Source organism: Halyomorpha halys, unplaced genomic scaffold (assembly GCF_000696795.3).
Source record: "Halyomorpha halys isolate HHAL.00 unplaced genomic scaffold, Hhal_1.1 Scaffold387.1, whole genome shotgun sequence".
Classification (NCBI taxonomy): domain Eukaryota; kingdom Metazoa; phylum Arthropoda; class Insecta; order Hemiptera; family Pentatomidae; genus Halyomorpha; species Halyomorpha halys.
In genome coordinates, this window is record NW_027108721.1 from 295,947 (window position 1) to 318,730 (window position 22,784).

Here is a 22,784-nt window from a genome sequence, read left to right on the forward strand (position 1 = left end):
AAAAGAAACTGTTAAACATCATAATAAACAAATTTTATGTTATGCACAGCGGAATGATTGAAAAATAAGCATAACGGCAGACAATAATAAAATTTGTGATCGGATTATCAAAGCTGAAGAAGAGGTAATTTAAAATGGACAATTTTGGAGGGGGACCTGCTACTCACCGGAAGAGAGCAGGGCTTGTCGAGAACCACTAGATCGTCATCGAGGTGTATTATTCTGAGCGGTTTGGCCAATACTGGGGTCTCGTGCCTGCAAGAGTGTCAGTAGTCTAGCTCTCTATTGCTACATCCTACTAGCAATCCTTCGTCTTTCTCTTCTCCAACCCATCCCTTATATTCTCATTACCGTCACATCTTATTGCTTAATTCTTAGTCAAATTTTATTATAAGGGAAGTTCTAATAGTTCAATTATCATGAGATGAAGAATGGGCGGAAGAGAGAAAGATAGAAAAAGCCGGGAAAAATAGCTTTGTCTAATAAGTTAAAGTATTATACAGACAAAAAGGCCACACCATTGCAACTTATACAGACATGTATACTGTATTATTGACATCAGATACAGATTGATATTTTGTAGAATTAATTCCACAAATGATAAAACTGAAATAGCTCAGAAAACAATATTGTTACAACTTAACTGTTTATGTATATAGGAAACATAAGATTAATTAAAAAAAGATTAAGTGAAACATTTAACCAGCGTATTTAAACAAACGTGTTTATCTCTTTTTTTCCATGATTAAATTACGTATCTTATTGTCATATGGCCGGAAGTAGATTTCATAGAAATAAGTACAATTTCTTTACAAATAAATGCCTAATCTGTTCTAAATGTGAATAAGGCATTTCAACTAAAATACATACTAAAGAAGAAAATAGAAATAAATATGCATCTGTTTTCTGCTTTATGACAACTATGTCAATAATATAACAAATATAAAAAATGTGAAATTTTACCCCCAAACTTTAAAATTAATGATAAATAATGAATCTGCTACAACAGTTTATATTAGTAAACAATATTATAATATAAATAGAAAAACCCTACTCCTCTAGATTTTCAATTTTGAAGATAAAATATTATTAAATTAAGTAGGAAATATGACAAAAAACAGAAATACTTTCTCAATAATCAATTACATTTTTCATAAATCATACTTCTAATAAATCATGTCATAAAACAGAAAATATTGATAAATTAATGACAATATTTATAGTTTGGTAGAAATGAAAAATAGTAAAGATGGAGAAAAATATTGTATTTGACTGATTATGATTTCAGTTAGATATGACTTAAATAAAGTAATAATTCAATTTCTACCATCCTATAAACAATATGCTACTTAGTCATAGGAATAATGAGTTATTTCACGAAATAAAAAGTAATAGATTAAAAAATTGATACATACACCCAAAGACAAAGAAAAGTGGACACTTCTATTGTTTTTATTTGTTCAAATTAATTAAATACAATAACTTTTAAACTATTAGATCACAGCATTATATTAAAAATATTCAATTACTAATTACTATGTTAATTTTTCCCATATTATCTTGATACTTATGTACTAATACTGCTTTACCATTTTTACCGTGCCTTTTATTTAAAAATAAATAAATAAAATTGGACATTTCATTAAATAAAACAATTTAAATAATAGTGAAATTAAATTGAAAAATAATTATTGTATTAAGTTAATAAGACCATGCTTAGGCAGATATTTCAACCAACAAGGGTAATAAGGGAAGGTATAGTACATCTAAAATAAGTTTGCTTGTAGGGAAGGGAACTCACGCACCACCTCCACCACCCTAGCTACTTCACCCCTCTACACCATAAAAAACCTCTTCTACCGGGAACAAACCTTTTAGGTTCAGCAGTTCAGAACTTGGTAACACCCAACCAGTTGGGGGTTGGGTAGGTAGGTACTTGGAATGCTTTTCCCTCCTATTTTCAGACTCCTAAGTTATGAATACTCATTTCTTTAGGTTATCCTTTATCTTTGACTGATACTGTTTCTTATTGATTCTTGTTTTACTTTAATAGACAAATATATAGACAACTTTGCTTCGATTTGCTATTTAGGAATGCAGTTTCTTCCAAAAAGTCATTTTGAGATTTGATAATTATTTTGTTCAGAAAAAAAATACCTCTTTTTAAGTTTAAATTTGTTGTGAAACAGTAAGTGCAACAATTTTCTCAGTTTTATTGTTTTAAACACATTCATAATTATGTTTTAGGTTTGAGAGTGGATAATTTTTCCTCTACCCAGTTTACTTGACATGGTAAACTTATAATCTTGTGATATTAATGAAAAATAGTTTTGAAAAAGTAATGTGAGGAATTTTTATTTGTAAAGTTGCTGAAGTAGGTGAAGGAGAGGAAAGGAAAGGTAGTCAACTGAGTAGGTCTGTTCCAACAACCGCTTCTGACTATTCAGAACTGTAGGAAGCATGTGCAGTACAGCTTTTGGGAGGGAAAAACACAGACAGTTAGAAGTGCTTGTTGGAACAGATCTTGAGAGAAGACAAAAGAGTGGGGGTTGGCAGGAAAATGTTTGCCACTGCGCATTTCTCCCATCCCTTTCCTCACAGGCAAACTCATCTTAGATGTACTAAACCTAGTATAGTTCACTGTGCACTGGCCTGCAATGAACTATACGTCTGTAGTTGCATATCATCCAGTCATAACTGTTTCGCTGAACAGTCCATGTTTTCAGTAGTTGTATCATAACTGCCAGTTTCATTGAACAGTCCTTGTTTTCAGTAGCTGTATCATAACTGTCTGTTTTGAAAAAGTGAGCAGTAAAAGAGACAGTGGAAAGCCTCATCAGGTATAGAATCCAAAGCTTTACTAAATAAGTAAACAAAATTTTATTAGAAAACTAAACAAGTACATTTAGGTTTTCCGATCTATATGATTTGACTTGTTTTATGGTGCTTTGGTGTTTGATATCGAACAAGCAGAAAATAAGAATGTCCATTTTTCTGTCTTAAAGTGTATAAAAGAAACTATATTAGCTCTTAACTCAAAATAACTAATTCAAACACAATTCTTAACTGACTAAGTGCTGATATATGCAATAAAGTCTTAATTTATTGCAGTAGTTCACAATATTTACTTTTGTAAAAAATTATAAAAATAGCTCATATAAATAAATTAATGTACAACTCTCAAACAAAAATTAATCACTATAGTAGCCAGCGAGAAATAAGAAGGGTGGACATTTTTCTGTACTTGATCCCAATCTAGTGAAAACCAGATCAGTTAGTTCAGCCATTAAACCACCAGTAATAGTTAGCAACACTGACAGATTTTTGTTGCCTAGTACTCCTATTACTAGGTAAAATTAACATTATTAATATTGATAATATAAATTAGATTGATACTGCTTTATTATTATTAAAATAATTGGTTTGAGCAATCTTTATTTCATTACATCAATGAACAGGAACAGGTAAAGGATTCCTTTCGCCAGTGAATGGTGAGTTGGGTTGTGGAACTTTTTTTTTTTTTAATATTTATTTATTGCTATTTACAACTGTACATTATAATACATTTAGTAAATCATATCTAAGTTAAATTGGAGTGTTACAGGCGTGTAGAGAAACTACCCATTGGTAGCACTCTATGTTGTGGAACTTAAGTTGATAACACCACATTTTATCAAACCCAACTTATTTTGAGCTGCTTACTACAGAAAAATGTCTAAACTTTACTAGATGTTTCATATTTTTTCCAAGAAAGATTATAAAACAGATTTTAATAGGATCACATTTCTTCTTGTTTGGGAGTTTTACTGCTTATGGCAAAATGTGGCTTCTTACTGTGTTTTTATACCACTTCACTATATAATAAATCTGTTCAATGAATATCAAAACAATGAAGCTATAAAAAAAAAATAATGAAATAATTTCATTGAGAAAAGATAACTTAATAAATGTTATCTTTTATAATATAAAGCTGTAATAAAATATATTGAGAGCCAATTATAAAAAATAACTGATGTAACAGATGTAGTTTTCTGATTATTTATTTATTTTTAACTAGAAGGAATGGGCAGGAGAACTTATGACTTATTTTGCCAAAATAATAATGATAAACTATCACCTAATAGACTACGATAAAAATTAAGTAACTTTTATTTTATTTGTAAATTTATTTTTATCTTTGATCTAATAATAATGTGGCTCTAATAATTCAATAATAAAGTTGTATAATTTATATAAACTTATATTTACATTTTTTACACTATTATTGCTTATCAGTGGTTAAATTTAAACACTAATTAACCTAAATTGAATAATATAAAAAGAAGGTGCAGAGGTCATATATGAAATATCCAAATACTGTAAAAAATGGATTAAAAAATATTTCCTGGAATAGCTTGAGAGGAAACAGAGTTGGGAAAAATATAAAAAATTAGTGAATACAAAAAAAAATTTTGTTGAAAAAAAGTTGTAAGGAAAAAAAGATTTGATTCACACAGACTTGAAACATATCTAAAAATATATTGATAGAAATATAGTACAGGAAGCTAAAATAAAAGTAAAATATTTTATCTTATGATATTGAATGATAAAATCTCAAGTTGAACTTGAAAAGGGAAAAGATATCATTAAGAGTAACAAGTAGGCAGTGACAAATATCCTTCATCATTGACAAACAGAAGCTACCTCTAATACAAACAAATATTTGATTCACATGAGAAACAGGCAATTAGAATAACGAGATTCCAAACCAAAACATTTTCTACATAACATAAAAAAGCAAAACAAGATAAAGCAAAATAAATAAGCAATATATATTTACAGGTACAGGTACTAACATGCAAACATGCCTTTAAAAATATAAAGGTATAAACAATTTTTTTTTCTTAATACATGCAAGTTAGTATATTTAAAAAAAATTATAGGTTTCATGCATAAAAATATAAATATTCTATATATAAATTGAGAATTAGTTAGACAGTTTATGAAATGGTTTGATAAAATACCTGCACAGGCAAACAGTGAAATAAAACAAACTATTTTTTTTTTTCAAGATTGATTTTTTTTTTTTTAGAAAGTTGTACAATGTTAAAAAACATTGCTTAAGCTGTTGTACCTCATATATAACTCCAAAAAATCAACAATACAATTTTAATAATTTATCATCTCGTTGTAACCATCATTTTGAAGGATACATAAATAATTTTTTCTGACTTTGTCAATTCTTTTGAGTTGTATTGGCAATGAAGTATTAATATTTACTTACTTACGCTCGCGCGACAACCCATTGCTAAGTCAGGACTTCTTCTACTACCTTCCACCAGTTATCTCGATCTGAAGTTGTTGCCTTCCAGTCCCAGGCCTTGCATCATTTGCCATACCGTCCTTCCAATGAAGTTTAGGTCAGCATACGCTTCTAGCTCAGTAAAGGTGTTCTGCAAAGACTTTTTTGGAGATTTCAAATTCATCCATTCTCATCACAAGCCCACTCCAGCTAAGCCTTCCCATACATATAGTAGCGACAATGTCCACTTCATTCATGAGAGAATTATTTCATTATCGGTCCATCTTCTCCACTTCTCCTCAAGGCTAATTGAACCAAAGACAGTGTGGAGAATTTTGCGATCAAGGACAAACAAATCCTACTCGTTTTTCTTAGTCAAGGTCCATTTCTAAGAGCCATAAACCAAGTTATGACTGCAAGGACTGATGTTTTATATAGAAAAAGTTTGGTGCTACTACCAAAGACATTGCTCCAGAAATGCCTCTGAAGTCCACAGAAATATCTGTGGAAAGCAACAATTCTTCTTTCAGTTTCTGCTCTCACATTTGCATACAGCACCACAGGTTCCAGTCTCATTATCATATATTTGGTCTCATTTTCATTAATCTCCAGTCTCAGCATTATCTTCTTGCTCGACCTTCTAGACCTGGAGAGCAGGAAGAGGAGCATCTGAGATAGCAGTGAGGGATCTTCCAAGTGTGTCTAAATTGTTTGCATAACCCAGGATTTGTGCTGTCCTATTAAATATAGTTACAGACTTATCAAAGGCCACGACTCTCACCGCTTTCTCTGTAGCAAGAATAAAGAGGAGGCATGAAAGGGTATCTGTCTAAAGTAAACCCTTTTAAAATCAAACTTCCAGTGTATAATGCCCTGAATCATAACAATATATTTAATTTCTTGCATTGTCATGAGATGCAACCTTAATAATTTCTTGGGTATAATATAAGAGTATTAATTTTAATTTTTTTAAAATTTGGTACAAAATTTTTTAGGAGTAAAGAGGTATTATGGTATGCTTAAGCAACGAAAAGTTTCTAAAACTGTAATTTGAGAAATAGAAATGTTTCTTTTCTACAGCTTTGTGGATTTCTCAGAGATGAATAGATTGAAAACAGTAAAACTTTTACCAACAAACTAGTCTTATGGGAATAGTATTTTATCGATATAAGAAAACAAATTATAAAAAACTGATAAATTTATCTTTGATATTAACTGCTTAGTGTGACTGCTGCATATATTATCAAATAAGTTCATTTTTTATTAATTGTTTACTATTTGGACTGTGCAAGTTTATTTTATAATGCTATAATTAATGATAATAACTATAAGATGGACTGGCGTCTCAATGCCACTTACTGGGATGGAAGCAGGTTTGTTAACAACGACAACGTCTTCGTCCATGTGGACTATCATGATGGGCTCTGCAGTGACTGGCACCTCATGCCTGCAAACACAAAACAACACATGCTACAACACTTTTTCTTGTGTTGTGTTTTCGGCTAGCAGCCTCCTCTTGCCGAAAACACCAGGTTTGTTGTCAGCAAACCGATAGCCAATGTTGAACTGACACTTCCGAAAGTGGCTGTGAGGTTCCCATTACCAGCTATGTTTTAAAGTAATGTTCATTGTGACTGCTTATCAGATTTTGCCATAGAGTGATAATTTAAAAATTCAACAATACTACAAAATGAGGTAAAATAAAATAATATGCTTTCGTGCAATCTAATAAAAAAAAAAGTTATTATGACTGAATATACAAGATGACCCACAAGTCGCTTCTCAATTTTATAATTATTGTGTTTGACTAAAAATAAAAAATAATAGAATTTTACTACTATTATTATGAAATGTATCTTGAAAAACAAACAAACACTAAATTACAATGTAATTTTTTTTTTGAGCAATATATCCAAGTTAGAAATCTACTACCAATATGAATAAATAACCTGGTCGTTTCTAACAATAGCAATAGCCACCCATGATTTATTATTATCCTATAATACCAGATAGTGTAATAAACTACATTTTACTTATTTATTTAGCACAATTTACTCAATAGAAAGTTTTTTGTATATTCAATGTTAACTGTTATATTTCTTCTTCAGACCTTTCCATTGAAATATAAGTTAAATTATGTTATCATCCTCTATAAATAAAATAACAACATATCGAACAGCTGCTATCTGGTCACTTATTCCACAGATACACTGAGTAAGAGTAGACAGTAGTTGCAATCTTAATCTTTTTCTCCTTTTATGTTGGATATAATTTACTATTTTTCAGGCAACTTGAAAGACCACAGATTTGAAGACTGAATCACTAGCACATTTCAGCAGTTATCCACGAATTTCACCTTGGATACAACTACTCATTTTCTTCCTCAACTAAGTGTTTAACAGGTAAGCCCTTGCTACTCTCTTTTGTTGCTTGTATTTAAGATTTGAATGAAATCATTGGATCATTTAGTCACCATGGTATTCATTTGAGTTACCCTATTAATTTTTGATTAATTCAAAATAAAGACTAACAGAACTTTTTTTAAATTTTACCAGCTATCAGAATTTTCTAGTGACTTTCCATTTATGTAATATAAAATATTTGATATAGTAAATAAAATAACTGAGCTTAGTTAAATTTTCTTGTTCAATTTATATAATTTACTTACTGCAAGTGAATTAAGTATTTCTTTGGGTAATGTAATTTAATAGAATGAAAGTTCTACATTTCTTATGGTGAGGCCTATCTTTACAGCCATATGTAAGCTAGCTATGGTATAACTTCACTAAAGAATTATAAGATATTTGCATTCATCCATCTTATCTTCGGTTGGTGCAGGCACATTGATTGGGTAAATGTATACGCAATTTATGATGAAACACAAACTTTAATATGTTTCTCTAAAAAAGTCAAAATTTTAAACTTGACTACTTATTCATTGGGTTACAAATATTTTAGTAAATTTATTTTGAGAATCATCTGATTACCAATTGGTAATCAGGTTGCAATTGTCTTTTCATTGTGGGCCTGGTAAAACATAGTAGAGAATAGGTTCCAAAGACACTAATGCCTACAGTTATTTTATTTTTTTAAATTAATTAAAAATCTAAGTTTAGATCCGAGGAGATTTAATTGAGAAAGTGACTTGTGGTCCACCCAGCATTGATGAAATAAAGTATTATTTATTATTCATGAAGATGGTAAAAATAAGTGGTCAAGGCACTTCTAAATAAATATATTTTGTGTAATATGGTTTAAAATAAAAATAGAATCTAATTAGTAATAATAAGCAAGGGTAGATTAAAAATTATCATATCAAAAAACAAAATCAAAAACAAAAAAAAAAAAAAAAAAGGACAAACCTTTGCCCTTTAAGTTCAAAATGTTGTCTTAACAAAAAAGAGCTCATTAAAAAAAAATAAAAAAACAAATACTTATAGTCCTCTAAATTAAAAAAAAATTCAAAATTGAAATTAACATACTTAGTCAACAAAATAAAAAATTAAGGATTATGTGTTCAGCCTCTTATTAGTTTCTTTATTCTTCAACCATTTTCGTAATTTGGCCTTAAGCTTCATAAAAACTAATGAAAAAAGAGGAATAAGTGAATAAAGTACTGAATAAGCTCAAGTCAACAAAAATTCATACATTAACTGTTAATTGTATAAATTAAAGTAAAACTCAAGAAATAAGGATTATAGAAAATTTAATGGTTTGAATATTTATTTTCTTATTATATACAAAGTTATCAAATATAGAAATTAATTAAATCTTAATTAATATTATTATTTTTTATACTATAAAATTGTCAACAGTATGCATTATGTAAGTGCGTAGGAGATTGGATATTTATAACTGTAGACATGTAATTACAATTATAATTATTATTGTAGTGTTAATTATTTTATGTATACTTCATTTATTGATTTTTAATAAACTTATTTTTTTTAAATTTTATGTGTAAATTAATGCAAAATAAATTTATAATAAAATAACTGAATAAAACATTATTAATTACTTTTGATTTATGTATTTTCTCTTGTTGTTATTGTATTTACAATTTTTTTATGATAATTTTATTGAATAAGAGCAATAAATATTAGAGGTAAAAGGTTTCACAAAATAACTAATGCAAACAATTATATCTTCCTTACTAATTGAAATGATTATCATGTTTTAACTTATTTTTAATTAAAATCAAAAGTATTACTCCTTATATTTCTTTTATATGTGTACTTCAAATACTTGTTTTCTTATAAAAACTTTTTCTATTAAAATGTTATTAAAAAACTAGTTTGTTAAATTTGCAAATTAGATATACAATGTAATAACCAAAGTAATTCTATGTCAAGTACGTATGATTTAAAATTTCATGGAATATGTTTTACTAAGGAAAAGAAAATGCTGAATGGTAAATAAATAATCATTTAACCTGTTCAACAAATAAAAATTAAACAACACTCACTCCCTTTCAGCTAAAAAAAGTAGTACAAAAAAAGTGAATCCTTTGCATGAAAAGAACAAAAACAAAACCTTGGAAAAGAATTAATAGCCAAAGCTACTCAACATGCGAGACTTTTTATCAGAATATATCATCATCTGTTGTAGCCAGAGTAATCATACTGACAAGCAATCAGCTTGATGAGAAAAACTTTTAGCACACAGGAGTCCAGAGTCCAACCCTAGGAGTTCGTGATGAATGTAAAGCCACTTATCGCTACATAACTTCCATCTTCATTTTTCATTCTTAACACCCCATGTAGAGTTAAAAAAAAGACCGATCTAATTTTTACCACTACTATTATTTTGAATGAAAAAATTTGTTTTTAAAAAACTAATACGTTGTATTATATTATTTTATTTTTATATAAATAAGAGTTCTTTTTTAATAATAAAAATATGAGTAGCCCTAATAAAGGTGAAATATTAATTTAGTTAATGAGGAATATTCATTGATAAAAGAGTTTTCTTTTTAAAGAAAACACACAGATTATGGATTGAGGAGTGACTAAGACCAAAGACTAAGAGAAATTTAATGTTTCTTGTATTTCGATAGAGGGTGGGTGGAGTAAGGAAAGGGGAGAATAATAAGACCAATAAAGAGATAAGAAATACATTTTTTATTCTCTTTATGCAATCATTTTCTGAATTATCTAAGTAGATAATCTAAATACAATCTTGTGTTTATATTTCGAGGTTTTCCTTTAATAAAATGGGCCTCTACAGAAACTAGTCATATAACATGAAAAAGGGATAAAGAAAAAAAATGTTGGGAAAATAAGAGCAATAAAAAAGTGTTGAACAAGATCTTCCAAAATGACAAAATATGTTTTTTAAATTTTTTTTTTTAGGTAGGAATGTTATATATATTATTACTAGTGTAATTATTGTTAATAAATTGAATGAATACCTAATCCTAGAAATCAGATAATGATAGAAGGGTGGAATGTCCAATAACCATGATTTGATTTAAATATTATTAGTTACTAACCAGAGTTATCCATACAAAGATTATAGAAAATTATAATAGAATCAAATTTAATTAAAATATCAAGCATGAAAATATGCTACTTACTAATACGATTAAATTTGTTTAAATAAACATGAGCTCTGAAAAAATAAAAATTGATGTGCTCAGTAAATGTTAATAGCTTTTTATTACTATTGATTTGTGGCACACCACTCAATTTTTAATTTATTCACATGTAGTGAACAGAATAAAAGCTTGACAAAAGATTTGATGAAGGCACTTAAGGTATTAAAAAAAAGAGAGGAGAGAGAGAGAGAGAGAGAGAGAAAATGGAATATTTCTCTATATTACTGGCATAAAGAAAGTAAGGTCAAGGAGGCTATATTCAGCTGAGACTGTTGATGATACACTTTTCTACTAACCTGTGAACGACATTCGCTAGGAGGTCATTGTGCTTTAGTTTGTAGTCTATGTCTACTTTTTCATAGTTAACAGTAAGGGATCCGCTCTTTATACACCTTTCCTGAAACAAATTAAAATAAATTTAAAATAAAATTCATAAGGAAGGAAACAGTATATCCAGGGTATGTCTGTGTGAGTTACAACCAATCTATGGGGAGAATTGGAGATTACTGATCTAAGAGACTTACAGCTGTGGATCAAAACATTGGAGAGATAAAACAATTCCTGTAAATTTTAGATTTTACAAATGCTTTAGTACATTTTTACAATCCTCTCTAATAAACACACACAATACATTTATCGAACTCTACAAATATATCAATTGGTTACCAATCCCTCACGAGTAAACAAAACTAATTTGTTTTAAACTTAACGTAAATCAATTTTATGTAAGATGCCAGGTAAAAATTTTTTTTTCGTACCCCCCTGGCGAAATAAGTAATTGAATACATACATATAGGTAGGTATATCTGCTAGTTTGTACCATTTATTTATTGTATCTAACAGTTTATTTAAGAAAGTAATTAAAATAGCATTTAGCAAGAATTTAAAAAAGAAAAAACAAACGAAGATGCTATAAAATACTGTTCTATATGTTGTATGTATAAGTAATTTTTTATTGCCTTTTCGATATCAACGCTTCGACCTACGTCGTAGCTCTTCTTTAGGGCCATGAAAACAAGATAGGAGAAGAACTGGAAACATGCTGGGAAAATGTAAAAAAACTAACCAATTTTAAAAAAATATTTATTACAACAATATTAAAAGTTATAAATGAAATTAATAAGAAAAGAAAGGAGTTAAAGCTATTAATCAAAACAAGAATGGTTATAGCAAAGGTATATCGCCTATTCCTCTCCTGGATAAAGAAATGCTTAAATTGCATGAACTATTGATTCTCAGCTGTGTTTAATGGGCCTGTTCCAAGGACCACTTTTGACAGCCAAAAACTGTCAGAATCACGCACAATCGTTTTCCAACAATTTCCGTACCAATAATCAAAACGTCATGCATTTGTTCCGATCAGTAAAACTAAAAATTTCAGAAATGTTTTTTGACTGGTCTGAAGCAGGTATCGTTCGAGGATGCGCATTACATTAATCCTGAACTAGGTGTTCCTAAGTTCAGGTTTCATCGCTGGAACAAACCTAATGAAATTAAGCGCGGCAAATTAATACACCCTACCCTTAAATTTTGGTACAATTTTCGATTAAAGAATAAAACAAAGATGTATTAGTGTAACCCAGAAGATCGCACTTTGATCTATTCTCTAAGGAAGCTGAAATATAAAGTAGAGACTTTTCTGCTTCCTGCAAGTGGGCCAAGAACACACGCTTTTACATGTTTTATCTCTACTTAATAAACTTTTGTTATTATGATGTCTTCAATTTTAACTGTTACTTTTTTTTTTTGGACTTGCTGCTGCTTTGTTTGAATAGTTGTGTTACATTTGAAAAATACTCGCTTCGGCAGTACATATACTAAAACTGGAACGATACAGAGAAAATTAGGGGCCATGCGCAAGGATGACACGCAAAATCGTGAAGTGTTTCACATTTTCCTTTCTCATCGATAAAAGAAGTAAACCTGCCGACTGTTCTACAGTCTCCTTTAATAATGTTGATCTTACCCCTGTCGAACAGATCCGCTACCTTGGACTACATCTGGACAAACGACTAACCTGGAATCCTTACACATGACTGAAAATACTGGAAACTGCACGTCGATTTCGACTATTAAAGCACTTACTGGACAAACGGTCTAAACTTCCAACACATTACAAAAGACTGATCTACATGGCTGTAATAAGGCCAATCTCGACATACGGAGTTGAGCTTTGGGGCTCCACTAAATCTTGTATCCAACCCTTGCAATCCAAACTCCTTTGTAAAATCCTCCGCTCTTTACTTTGTCACTAATAAAATCATACATAAAGACATTAATGTTCCCTATGTGACCGATCTAGCCCGAACCAGATATCATTCCTTCAACAAACTCCCCAACCACCCAAACCCACTAGTTTCTAACCTCGCTTCCTTTTCCATTTCTGACAATCCTCCGAGGCGCATGAAAAGAAAATGGCTACGAGACCTGCTAAAGTAAAACGTCATTAGAGTGCTTCCAATGGCCAGTTTCCCTAAACGCCCGTAACACTCCATTTTAACTGAGATAAAATTTACTAAATGTATTATAATGTATAGTTGTAAATAGCAATAAATAAATAAATTAAAAAAAATAAACATTTGAAAAAAGTTTTAATTTAATTTTTTTTTTACCTACTTTATTTTTTTAATTTTGGTATGAATGTGTTCATTTATCACTATAATTGTCCAAGTATGTGGCATATTGTAATATTTATCAATAAATAAATAAGTTCTAAAATATTATTTGAATTGGACGTATTCCAAAGATATACTCTCCCTAAAGTAGGTCTCCTACAGTCTGTAACTACGGTGTAATCTCAAGAGAAGATCAAAGAATGACCCCCCATTATTCAATACTATATAGTATAGAATTATGTACTCGTATAGTAAAAAGTGAAGAGAGTACAGTCTTAATTTTGTTATAAGACAGATTAAAGGTAACCTAATTTCAATAATTTAACACCAAATTTTAGCTTTTACAGTGCCAAAACGTAGTAAAATAAATATTGAATATAAAAAATAAATGTAAACACTCATATTAGTGAAGTATTTTTAGCCTGACTATATTTGTACAGTATAACAAAAAAAAAACTGATGTAAACTAACAATTTTTGACGGCTTATATATCAATTTGATTGTACTCCCAACCATCATTATATTCTTTTCATCAACGGTCAATAACGGCTCTGTTCCAACACAAGGTTTGACTAAGGTAAGCTGGCGGGCGCAAGCGGGGTACAAGTTTATGGAAAGTAAAAGCTGTATTGGCTTTGTGCTCGTTAGTTTGATCGCAGTAAAAATTAGTGTATGAACAAGCATTATATTTTTATTAATAAATAAAAATTATCATTGGAATGATGCTAAAATAATATGTTAAAGATATTTATATGATCCTTTACGAAAAGGAAAAAAAAAAAATACATTAATTTCAAAATAAGGTCCGGAAATAATTTACAATAATTTCAAATAAGAATCGCAGTGGATACCCCTTGGTTTGTAAAAAATATCCAACTGCATCAGGAACTACAAATGGAATCAATAGAAGACTTAAAAATCGGTTCATAAGATTCTACCCCGAAACAGATACGGGCAGTTAAAGGACCAGTAACTTACAACTTGGGAAATCCAACCTCATCCCGAAGACTGAAGCCCAGGCTGCTGCAGGACATCCTGTTATCAATTCTATTATTGACATTACTACTATTTTATTTATTTTTCTCTTCGTCTTTTTCTCAAATTAACTTTTTTTCCTCTCATTAATCAATTATTAATTTTATTAAATCCATAAGTGTCGTTTTTTAAAACTTTTATTTTCCTTTCTTCTTAAGATATATTATTTTTATCCATTTATTTTATTTTATTTTTTATCTATATAATTTTTTTTTTTATAATTCATCGTTATTATTCACAATTGTTAAATATTAATAGTTAGGGTTGTTCTTTGCATGATACTATACCCTCCCCCATAATCTTGTTAAACAAAAATGTAACTGTTATGTTAAACATGTAAGACCCACCAGGCCGACCTGATATTAAATAAAAAAATATATTTATAAGAAATAGTTGGTAATCATTTGACTTCTACCTAGTAATCCCTAAATATTAATATGCTTAACATTGTAAAATAATCCCACCTAGCATCAACCAAGATGAAGAATATGCTCAAAAAGATTTAAAACTAGTCTAATGAAGTGTTTCGAGGCACATCTGTGCCTACTTAAGGAAGTAACAAACCGCGACGATTTACTAGCACCTACGATAAAGAACTTCCAACTGACTATTTCACAAATGGCGCAAACCCAAACTTCCACTAGATACAGTAACTTCCCATATTACGGCTTAAATGCAAAATTATTCTCCCTCCAAGCCTAAGCACACACTTCCCTTAATAACTTCCACACATCTTCCTCGGGTGAGGTCGTTTATAAAAGCAGCGTAGCATTAAGCACGGGTAGCTGAAAGGTATGTGGCGAAAATCTCGAGCTTAAATTTATTTGTTATTATGTCGAACTAAAAAAACTTACAGCAAAGGTATCAGTTACTTCTATCATACATTAAATAGAACGAGCCGATTCTGATGGGCTGTTGTCTGGCCAATGGGCCTTTTTCGTCGAATCATCTTGCCCTTTATTGACCACATAAAAGGGGGATAGAAATTTATGTTATAATAAGGAAGGAGTGATAATCCAGATATTAGAAATATCCTATTTCATCTTGGATGAGTTTTGTGAAAATTACCTAAAAAAAAAGGAACTATTTTTATTTTTCAATATACTGCCTTTCGAGAATCACAGCAGCAAGAGTTCGAAAAATCCATCGTAAGGGTAAAACAGCGCTTCACACTTTTACAAAACTATAAACTAAGTCAAATTACTAGTTCTCTTTTAATTTTTACTTTCACTTACCTATATATGAAATATATAGAAAGGGGAAGTATAGCGATCGTGGAAAGGAACGGCAAAATACAAGTTTTGAGGTAACCTGAATCCAAATAACTAAGTTCGCAAATTGGTCTGTGTGTCTGTGAACAGTGTAGATAGAAAACGAAAAGTTGTGCGAAACTGAAATTATATATTTAAGGAAGGTGTATTCCTATTATGTACAACTTTTTCGTTAAAATCGATAAAAATGAAGTGCAAAGATCGAATTCGTACATTTTTTCGGTTTTTTCAAAAACGGCTTTAATGATTTTGATCAAAACTGGTATATAAATAATTAATAATAAGTGATCTTTAATCGCTCTCTGTGGGGAGAAACTTGATGGATGGGAGAGCCATATTTTTCCATGGGCAGTGATTCCTTTCGTTAGTGAAAAAATCATTGACTAGAGACACTCTGGAATGGCAGCAGAAGAGAGAGGAAATCGAGGAATGTGGAGAAGAAAACCAAAGCATGGAGAAGTCCACATCTTTCCATATAATTCACACCATCATCATCATCAATATGCATCATTATTATCAAAATCCATAGAGCCCTAATCAAAATTAATTAATTCTCTCTAACAATAAATGTTTTGTTTCGGCTACCCCATTTATCCAATAGATTTTTGTTTCTGTTAATAATGTTTTATTTTCATAACAATCAATTTATAAATACAGTCTACTCCAAATCCAACTAGCCAATCAAAAGTGAAGGAACGCCTGGACCTTAGGTTCAAGGCGTACTTTATACATAAAAATTACTTCATAACACAGATGACTACAAAAATAATACCAGAATTGAAAGGAGAGAATAAAAACACAAGTGACACTGAATTGGAGAGCGCTGATTGAGGCAATGAAATCTCCCCTACCCAGTCGACCTTGTTAAGCTTCTTCTTATAAAGTTTACTGTTTATGAAAAGCAGCATGAAAGCAACATATTTTATCCTTCCCTATTGGCAGAATGATCCCTTACATTCCTATTATGTAAATCACGAAATTCACAATTTATATTTCTGCGAGTTCCATTAATATTAAGTATTGTAGAAATATCAAAAATGTACAGGAGGCCACGCAACACGCAAAAACCTGCAACTCAGTATTTGACACTGGTTTCTGGTGCTTATCGATCTAAGAATTTGATAACGGTAAGTGCATTTCATGAGAGAGAAAGGCGACCGGTCTTAACCAACGCATCTGTGTAATGGCCTATGAGTTTCGCGGACGAACAGGCTCGCATGGCATTTTAACGCAAAACAATTCGCACAGATGGTGTGTCGAGTTTTAGAAGAAAAACCACAATGGAAAGTCAAGATATTGTGAGATTCATCAAGACCAAGTTAAACAGGCTATAAAATAATTAGAACAAGGAACGTCCACGTAAAAGATGGCATGGCGGTGTAGAGGACCACTAAAAGAATGAAAGTAACGCATTGGATTAGTAATGCTCGGGGTAGGTCAAGGTTCATCTTGAACTACAAAGAAATAAAATAAATAAGAGATGCAACTGCATGTTAGTGCATGATATGAAATATAAAAGTCGGCTGAGAGCCACCGCATAATGTATACTGAGCTGAAGCCCTATAATGAGGAAGGCATTGCAGATAGGAGCGAGCCGTGATGGATGGAGAACAGATCCTCAGCGCTGCTAATGGAGCCCAAATGGAAATCTCTACTGCATAAAGCACCATGGCTTCCTCTATAGTACACAGCTCTTAATGACTTATCGGCAACTAAAGCGAGGGAGTCCCAATTCGCTGCCGGTAAACCGGAAGGGGAGTCCACGAAGGAGGCAAATAAATGAACAGTACTATCAGGCAAAAAATGTTTCAAAATAGCTAAAGAATGACGAAATAGCTTAAGTTTCATATTTGAGAAACTGTATGTCAAATACTATATTGGGTCTAAAGAGATCAGTTTGGTCTCAAATTGTTGAAAATGTAATCCAGTTTATGAATATATGGAACAACGGTTTCCAGCAGGTGGTTCGTCACAAGTACCTTGGAATATGGCGCGGAGGGGAGAGGGGGAGGTTTGGGAACACATATTTCTGTCACGATTTAATGTTAAAACTATTTTATTAATTATCATTCCAAGTCATTGAGCTAAATGGTTTTAACTGGCAAATGTACAATATAAATGGCTCAAATGTCCTTTTAAGCAATCTAATTTTCAAATATTTATTAAGGGGGACTCCCCCTTAAGAGGAGAATAAGGTGGGCCGCACATGGTTCAAGGTTTTGCTTAGTTGTTCGTAGTATACTACTATGGGCTGGGAACCAATAATATAGAATGATATTTACCAAAAATCGCCACTTCGCGGTCTAAATGGTTAAAAACTGAAAAAAGAGTACTTACTAAAATATTACGTTTCTTTAAAGGCTTTTTAGGGCATTCTTATATATAATAATGGGAAATTAAAAAACCCTTAAAACTTTAACCATCCTTTAATTTTTAATTCGACGACGTTTCGGTCATTTTCAAATTGATCCCTTGTTTTTACGCTCGTCAATTGCCTATTATTTGAATTATATTGAAATATATATTTTTGCCATCTTAGCTGTTGCTGCTTAGTCGCCTGTGCGCCCTGCTCTGTCTCTAATGGACAGAGGTCCAAAACGTCATCTTAATAATAATTTAAGTATGGTTGAAGTTGTAAGGGTTATTCAATTCCCCAGAAATTACTGTACATATGAAAAAAGTGTAAATTTTTAAAATCTATTTTGACCATGAATGAGGTTTTTTTTTTAAAAATATTATTCTATACATTTATAAACTACATTAGATTGCCTACAGTTTGATATCAAACCAGTGTTTGTGGATACAACTGTCTTTCAGGTACCGTTTCTCAAATGTAGGCAAATGTGAAAAAGGGCTAAAAATGGGAAGATTTCCTCATTCCTGGAGATCCATCAATGGTGCCTTAAAGCAATATCAGTTTACATTCAACTGAAATAAAATGTAAATATATGAAATAAGATGGAAAATATGGTGAATAGAACCAACACAGATGGAACCAGATTCAGGTTAAAATAAAAGCGCTGAACAAGAAATAAGTGGGAAAATTTTATAATAAACATTATCGGCAAGGAATATGAAGGTCTTTTTCACCGGAGGTATTTCTTGAACTGTATAAAGAAGTATCTTTAGATCTTGTTTTACATACTTTTAATACTTTCAATGCAGTGATCGATACGAAATTAAAGACTGTTTTGTTTTCAAAATACGGGATTTCTCAAATAAGGTGAACAAAACATTATTCTAGTAATTACAAATAGAGCATTATTTAGTTGAGTTTATTTCCTCGAAGGCTTATTTATTATTTACTTACATATTCTTCTGCTGGATGGGCCCTGAACTCTCGAGCAAACACATCGAGGATTTTTTCACCAACCCACCGTCCTTTCGTAAAGGTGGTGAATGTGAAGTAGTAAGGGTATACTTTCCGGAGACCTGAAAGCAAATTATAATATTTTAATACATTTAAAAAATAACAAGAAAAAATAAAATACGAGAATATCGGAAATTAATTATGCCTTGTACTAAGGATTAGAAGGATGCATGGAGAAGCGTTGATTAATTAATTTATCTTACCACATTTATACAACCTTCAGCTATTTTCTTGAAAAACCTGAATTATAATTATAAAACAAAAAGAAAATCCTTCAGAGCTGTAATTTTAGCTCATAACCGTTATACCAAACTAATTAAATTGATAATAAATACAAATTAAATTCACGATCCCGATCTCGATACTACAATCCCTGAATATCTCCTCGAAGATTAAAAAGACAGTGGTCCCGAGACATTTGTTAAATATGAGGCTGAATGTCTGGCAATGGCTGCTCCATTCCTGTTCGCAGGGTCTATAAACTGGATGACAGGAAAGATTATGAAAAAGAAGAAATGTCGCGGTCTGATTTTCTAATAGATCCTGTAGCAGTAAACTGCTTCGTAGTAAAATTTTGAAGAATGCTTTGTGATTTCTTATATCGTAGTAATTTAAGTTCCTAAGCAGAAATGGTATGATATTTATTGTTAACTCTGCCCCGACAGGTGGGTTTGAGGAACCATTCCGATATTTATTTTTCTTACTTTCTGTTGTTCTGAACTATTTTATTCTTTTTATACTTGATATTTTTAAGGATGTATAATCCATTGCCATATTAATTGTATAAAACGGATGGTCTGATATAATATTTAGACAAATTATTTTAATTGGGCCCTACAGATTCACCTGTCGAGTTACAACTTAAATAAGGCTACTGGAAGTTTATAACCCCGCCCCCCCCCTCTCCGTCCATAATTATTCTATATACAGCAACGCTCCTCTCTTATAAGTTTCGGACAGTACGTCCATCTTCAGGGCTCTTCAATATCTTATTTTTTTTTTTCATTCATTTAGTTCAATTTCTGCTTAAAATTTTGTCATTAATTTATAATAAAAAAAAAAAACCTTTTAACACTGTAAAAGTCTTTTTATAAATTAATGATAAAATTGTAAAAAGAAATTTAACTAAAATGACAGAAAAACAAAAGAACATAATGAAGGCCTTTGAAGTTGGAAAGACCGTTCTAATTGTCGGAAATAATAGTACACTGATGTAGAGTTGTTAAATAAATAAATTTAAGTAAGAACGCTAACAGTTCGCGGAATGGAAAAAAAATTAATAAAAAACCCAGTAAAGTACAGCATTGCAGTCGAATAGTAAACCACTAAATCAACTGACAAATATCATCAGGACTGTGAAGGTGGGGGAATAAAAAGACTTCTAAATAATAAACACTATCATAAAACCTAAATAAAATAATAAGGAAGTTAAAGATAAATACAAAGATTCTTTGCATGTATGCTATATATCTTTAACTTCTTTATTTAGGTTTAATAATAGTTTATATTATACAGAAGTCTCTTTATATCCCTACCTTCATATCTGTTTTAATACATATCATTCTTACATTAACTTTACCTAATTTGGATTTTTTTTATATAAGCCCTGATGAAGAACTTGTGGATTGAAAAGTTGGCAATCGATAAATATTTAAAAAACTATATTTCCTCCTCTTGATCGCAGCCCTTACCATCTTCTACTAAAGAAATTGAAGTAAGAAGCTAATAATTTCCAAAATGGAAATAAATAAAACAGTAAATACAGCGTTGCCTTGGAATAAACAACTAAATAAATTTACAAGTATAATCAGGACACAGTATTACAGAATAGAACTCATGATCCTAAACGTTTGACCGGGCATCACAACAATAATTACAATCCAACTTCTAAATGCAGCAAACATTTCAATCCCTTGATCATTACTCACATTTATTACAATTACTTAGTCCATTTTTAATAAGGGAATGACATCCTTATGGACATCAAATCTAAACCGTTCTCAGCAGGAAATATGATACTCCTCCATCATTTCTTAAGGTTTGTTTCATACAAAACCTATATCTTATCTTGTTATCTAGCTTTGCAGCTGTGAGCTGTGGCTTAAATATAATTTTTATCCGAAAGAAATCATGTGTGCATGTCGGGAGGAAGTTGTTTAAAAGGGAGCATGGCCAGATTGAAAGGAACATGGAGTGGTATCGGGTGAGGGGGAGGAAAAAAGAGCAGATAGGGCAGTGATGACGTCAGTGGTGCTGGAGTGCACTCTACCGCTTCAACTCGACACTTTTTAGAGATCCAATAAAGGGCTCCTCTAGTAGTTCGATATTGTTAGCCTCTAGCTAGAGTCTGTCAGGGGCTAATATTAAATTCATCCAAGGTGATTTTGAAAAAAAAAAAAGTTGAACCGAACTAGATTATTTAGTGAAATATCCAATGAATGAGTAATAAATCAATGTGTATTATAGAAATAAATTTATAAAATTATAATCAGAAAAATATCAGAGAACGTTTTCAGGATAAGAACATGAGAACATGCTTTCTTAAGGAGGAGAGAGTTAGGGCTGCGTTTAATTAGAACAACAATAGTTTTCAACTATTTATTGATTTCAAACGTTTCGACCTGCAATGTAGGTCTTCATCAGGGGCTAAAAAGATACGAAGAAGGCAAAGCTAATGTAACAGTGACAGATATTTAACCAGATGTGAAGATCGGGGTATAAAAAAAAATTCTACAAAATAACTATAGAAAACTATCATAAAAAACTAAATAAAATAATAAAGAAGTTAAAGATAAATATAAAATTATTTGTATATATAATAAATTTTTTTGTTATTTATCTTTAATTTCCTTGATAGATTATTTAGGTTTCATAATAGTTTGTGTTATATCTATAGCTTACTTTACACTGCTGCTAAGTACATTTCCACTAACTTTACAAACGATCTCTCTTTTAGGAAAATTGCAACTTTTCATTTAATTTTCCTAACAGAGAAGAACCTTTAAAAGTATTTTTCGTAAAGCTAGTGGAAATCAGCACCACTGTGCAATAAGCAATTGAAATATAAGTCTTTTTTAATATCTGTTACTCTTACACCAGCTTTACCTACTCTGTATCTTTTAATTTTATCTCGGATGAAGACCTACATTGCGGGTCGAAACGTTGGAAATAAATAAACTATTGATGTTCTTATTAAACGCAGCCCTGACCATCCAATTCACATAAGGTCAAGCATCGAGAGAAAAATTCAATTCAATTCAAAAAGTCGTGCTGCCCAACTGCATTGGGTTCGTCAGCATACTTGTAACTGGCTAAACAATTCCATTTTAAATCTTGTAGAATATAGGCAAAGTACAATAAATTTAAAATACATGATACTAATATATGATTTTTTTCTGTTTTTGTTCTTCGATCTTTTTCTCTTATATTATAGTACATTTTATTGAATCATATAATTTTATAATATAATTTCTAAGGATTCAAAAAGTGAAATAAATCTGTATTTAAAATTCATGATTGGAAATTAACAATAGACATTTCAATATATATATATGTATATAAAGATACGTGATAGCGGGTCAGAAACTAAAAAAAAAAGAAAAAAAAAAAAAAAAAA

The 22,784-nt window shown here is 30.7% G+C and overlaps 1 protein-coding gene and 1 non-coding gene across 3 annotated transcripts in view; one reads left to right on the top strand and one right to left on the bottom strand.

Annotated features, from left to right (window-relative positions):
- The window catches only part of LOC106682067 (pseudouridylate synthase RPUSD2), a 684,854-nt gene that overhangs the window by 11,008 nt on the left and 651,062 nt on the right, over positions 1-22,784 (bottom strand). The window contains exons 4-6 of one of the 2 annotated variants that reach the window (XM_067047017.1): positions 19,109-19,230; positions 11,174-11,274; positions 168-255 (exon numbers count right to left, since the gene is read on the bottom strand). In XM_067047017.1, coding sequence (XP_066903118.1) covers positions 168-255; positions 11,174-11,274; positions 19,109-19,230 — 311 coding nt within the window. Of the gene's footprint in view, positions 1-167; positions 256-6,640; positions 6,729-11,173; positions 11,275-19,108; positions 19,231-22,784 lie in introns of both variants that reach the window. The other variant, XM_067047016.1, reaches the window with a different exon arrangement.
- LOC112210219 (U6 spliceosomal RNA) lies at positions 12,671-12,774 on the top strand. Its single transcript, XR_002945043.1, has one exon. It is a non-coding gene; the product is annotated as a U6 spliceosomal RNA (small nuclear RNA).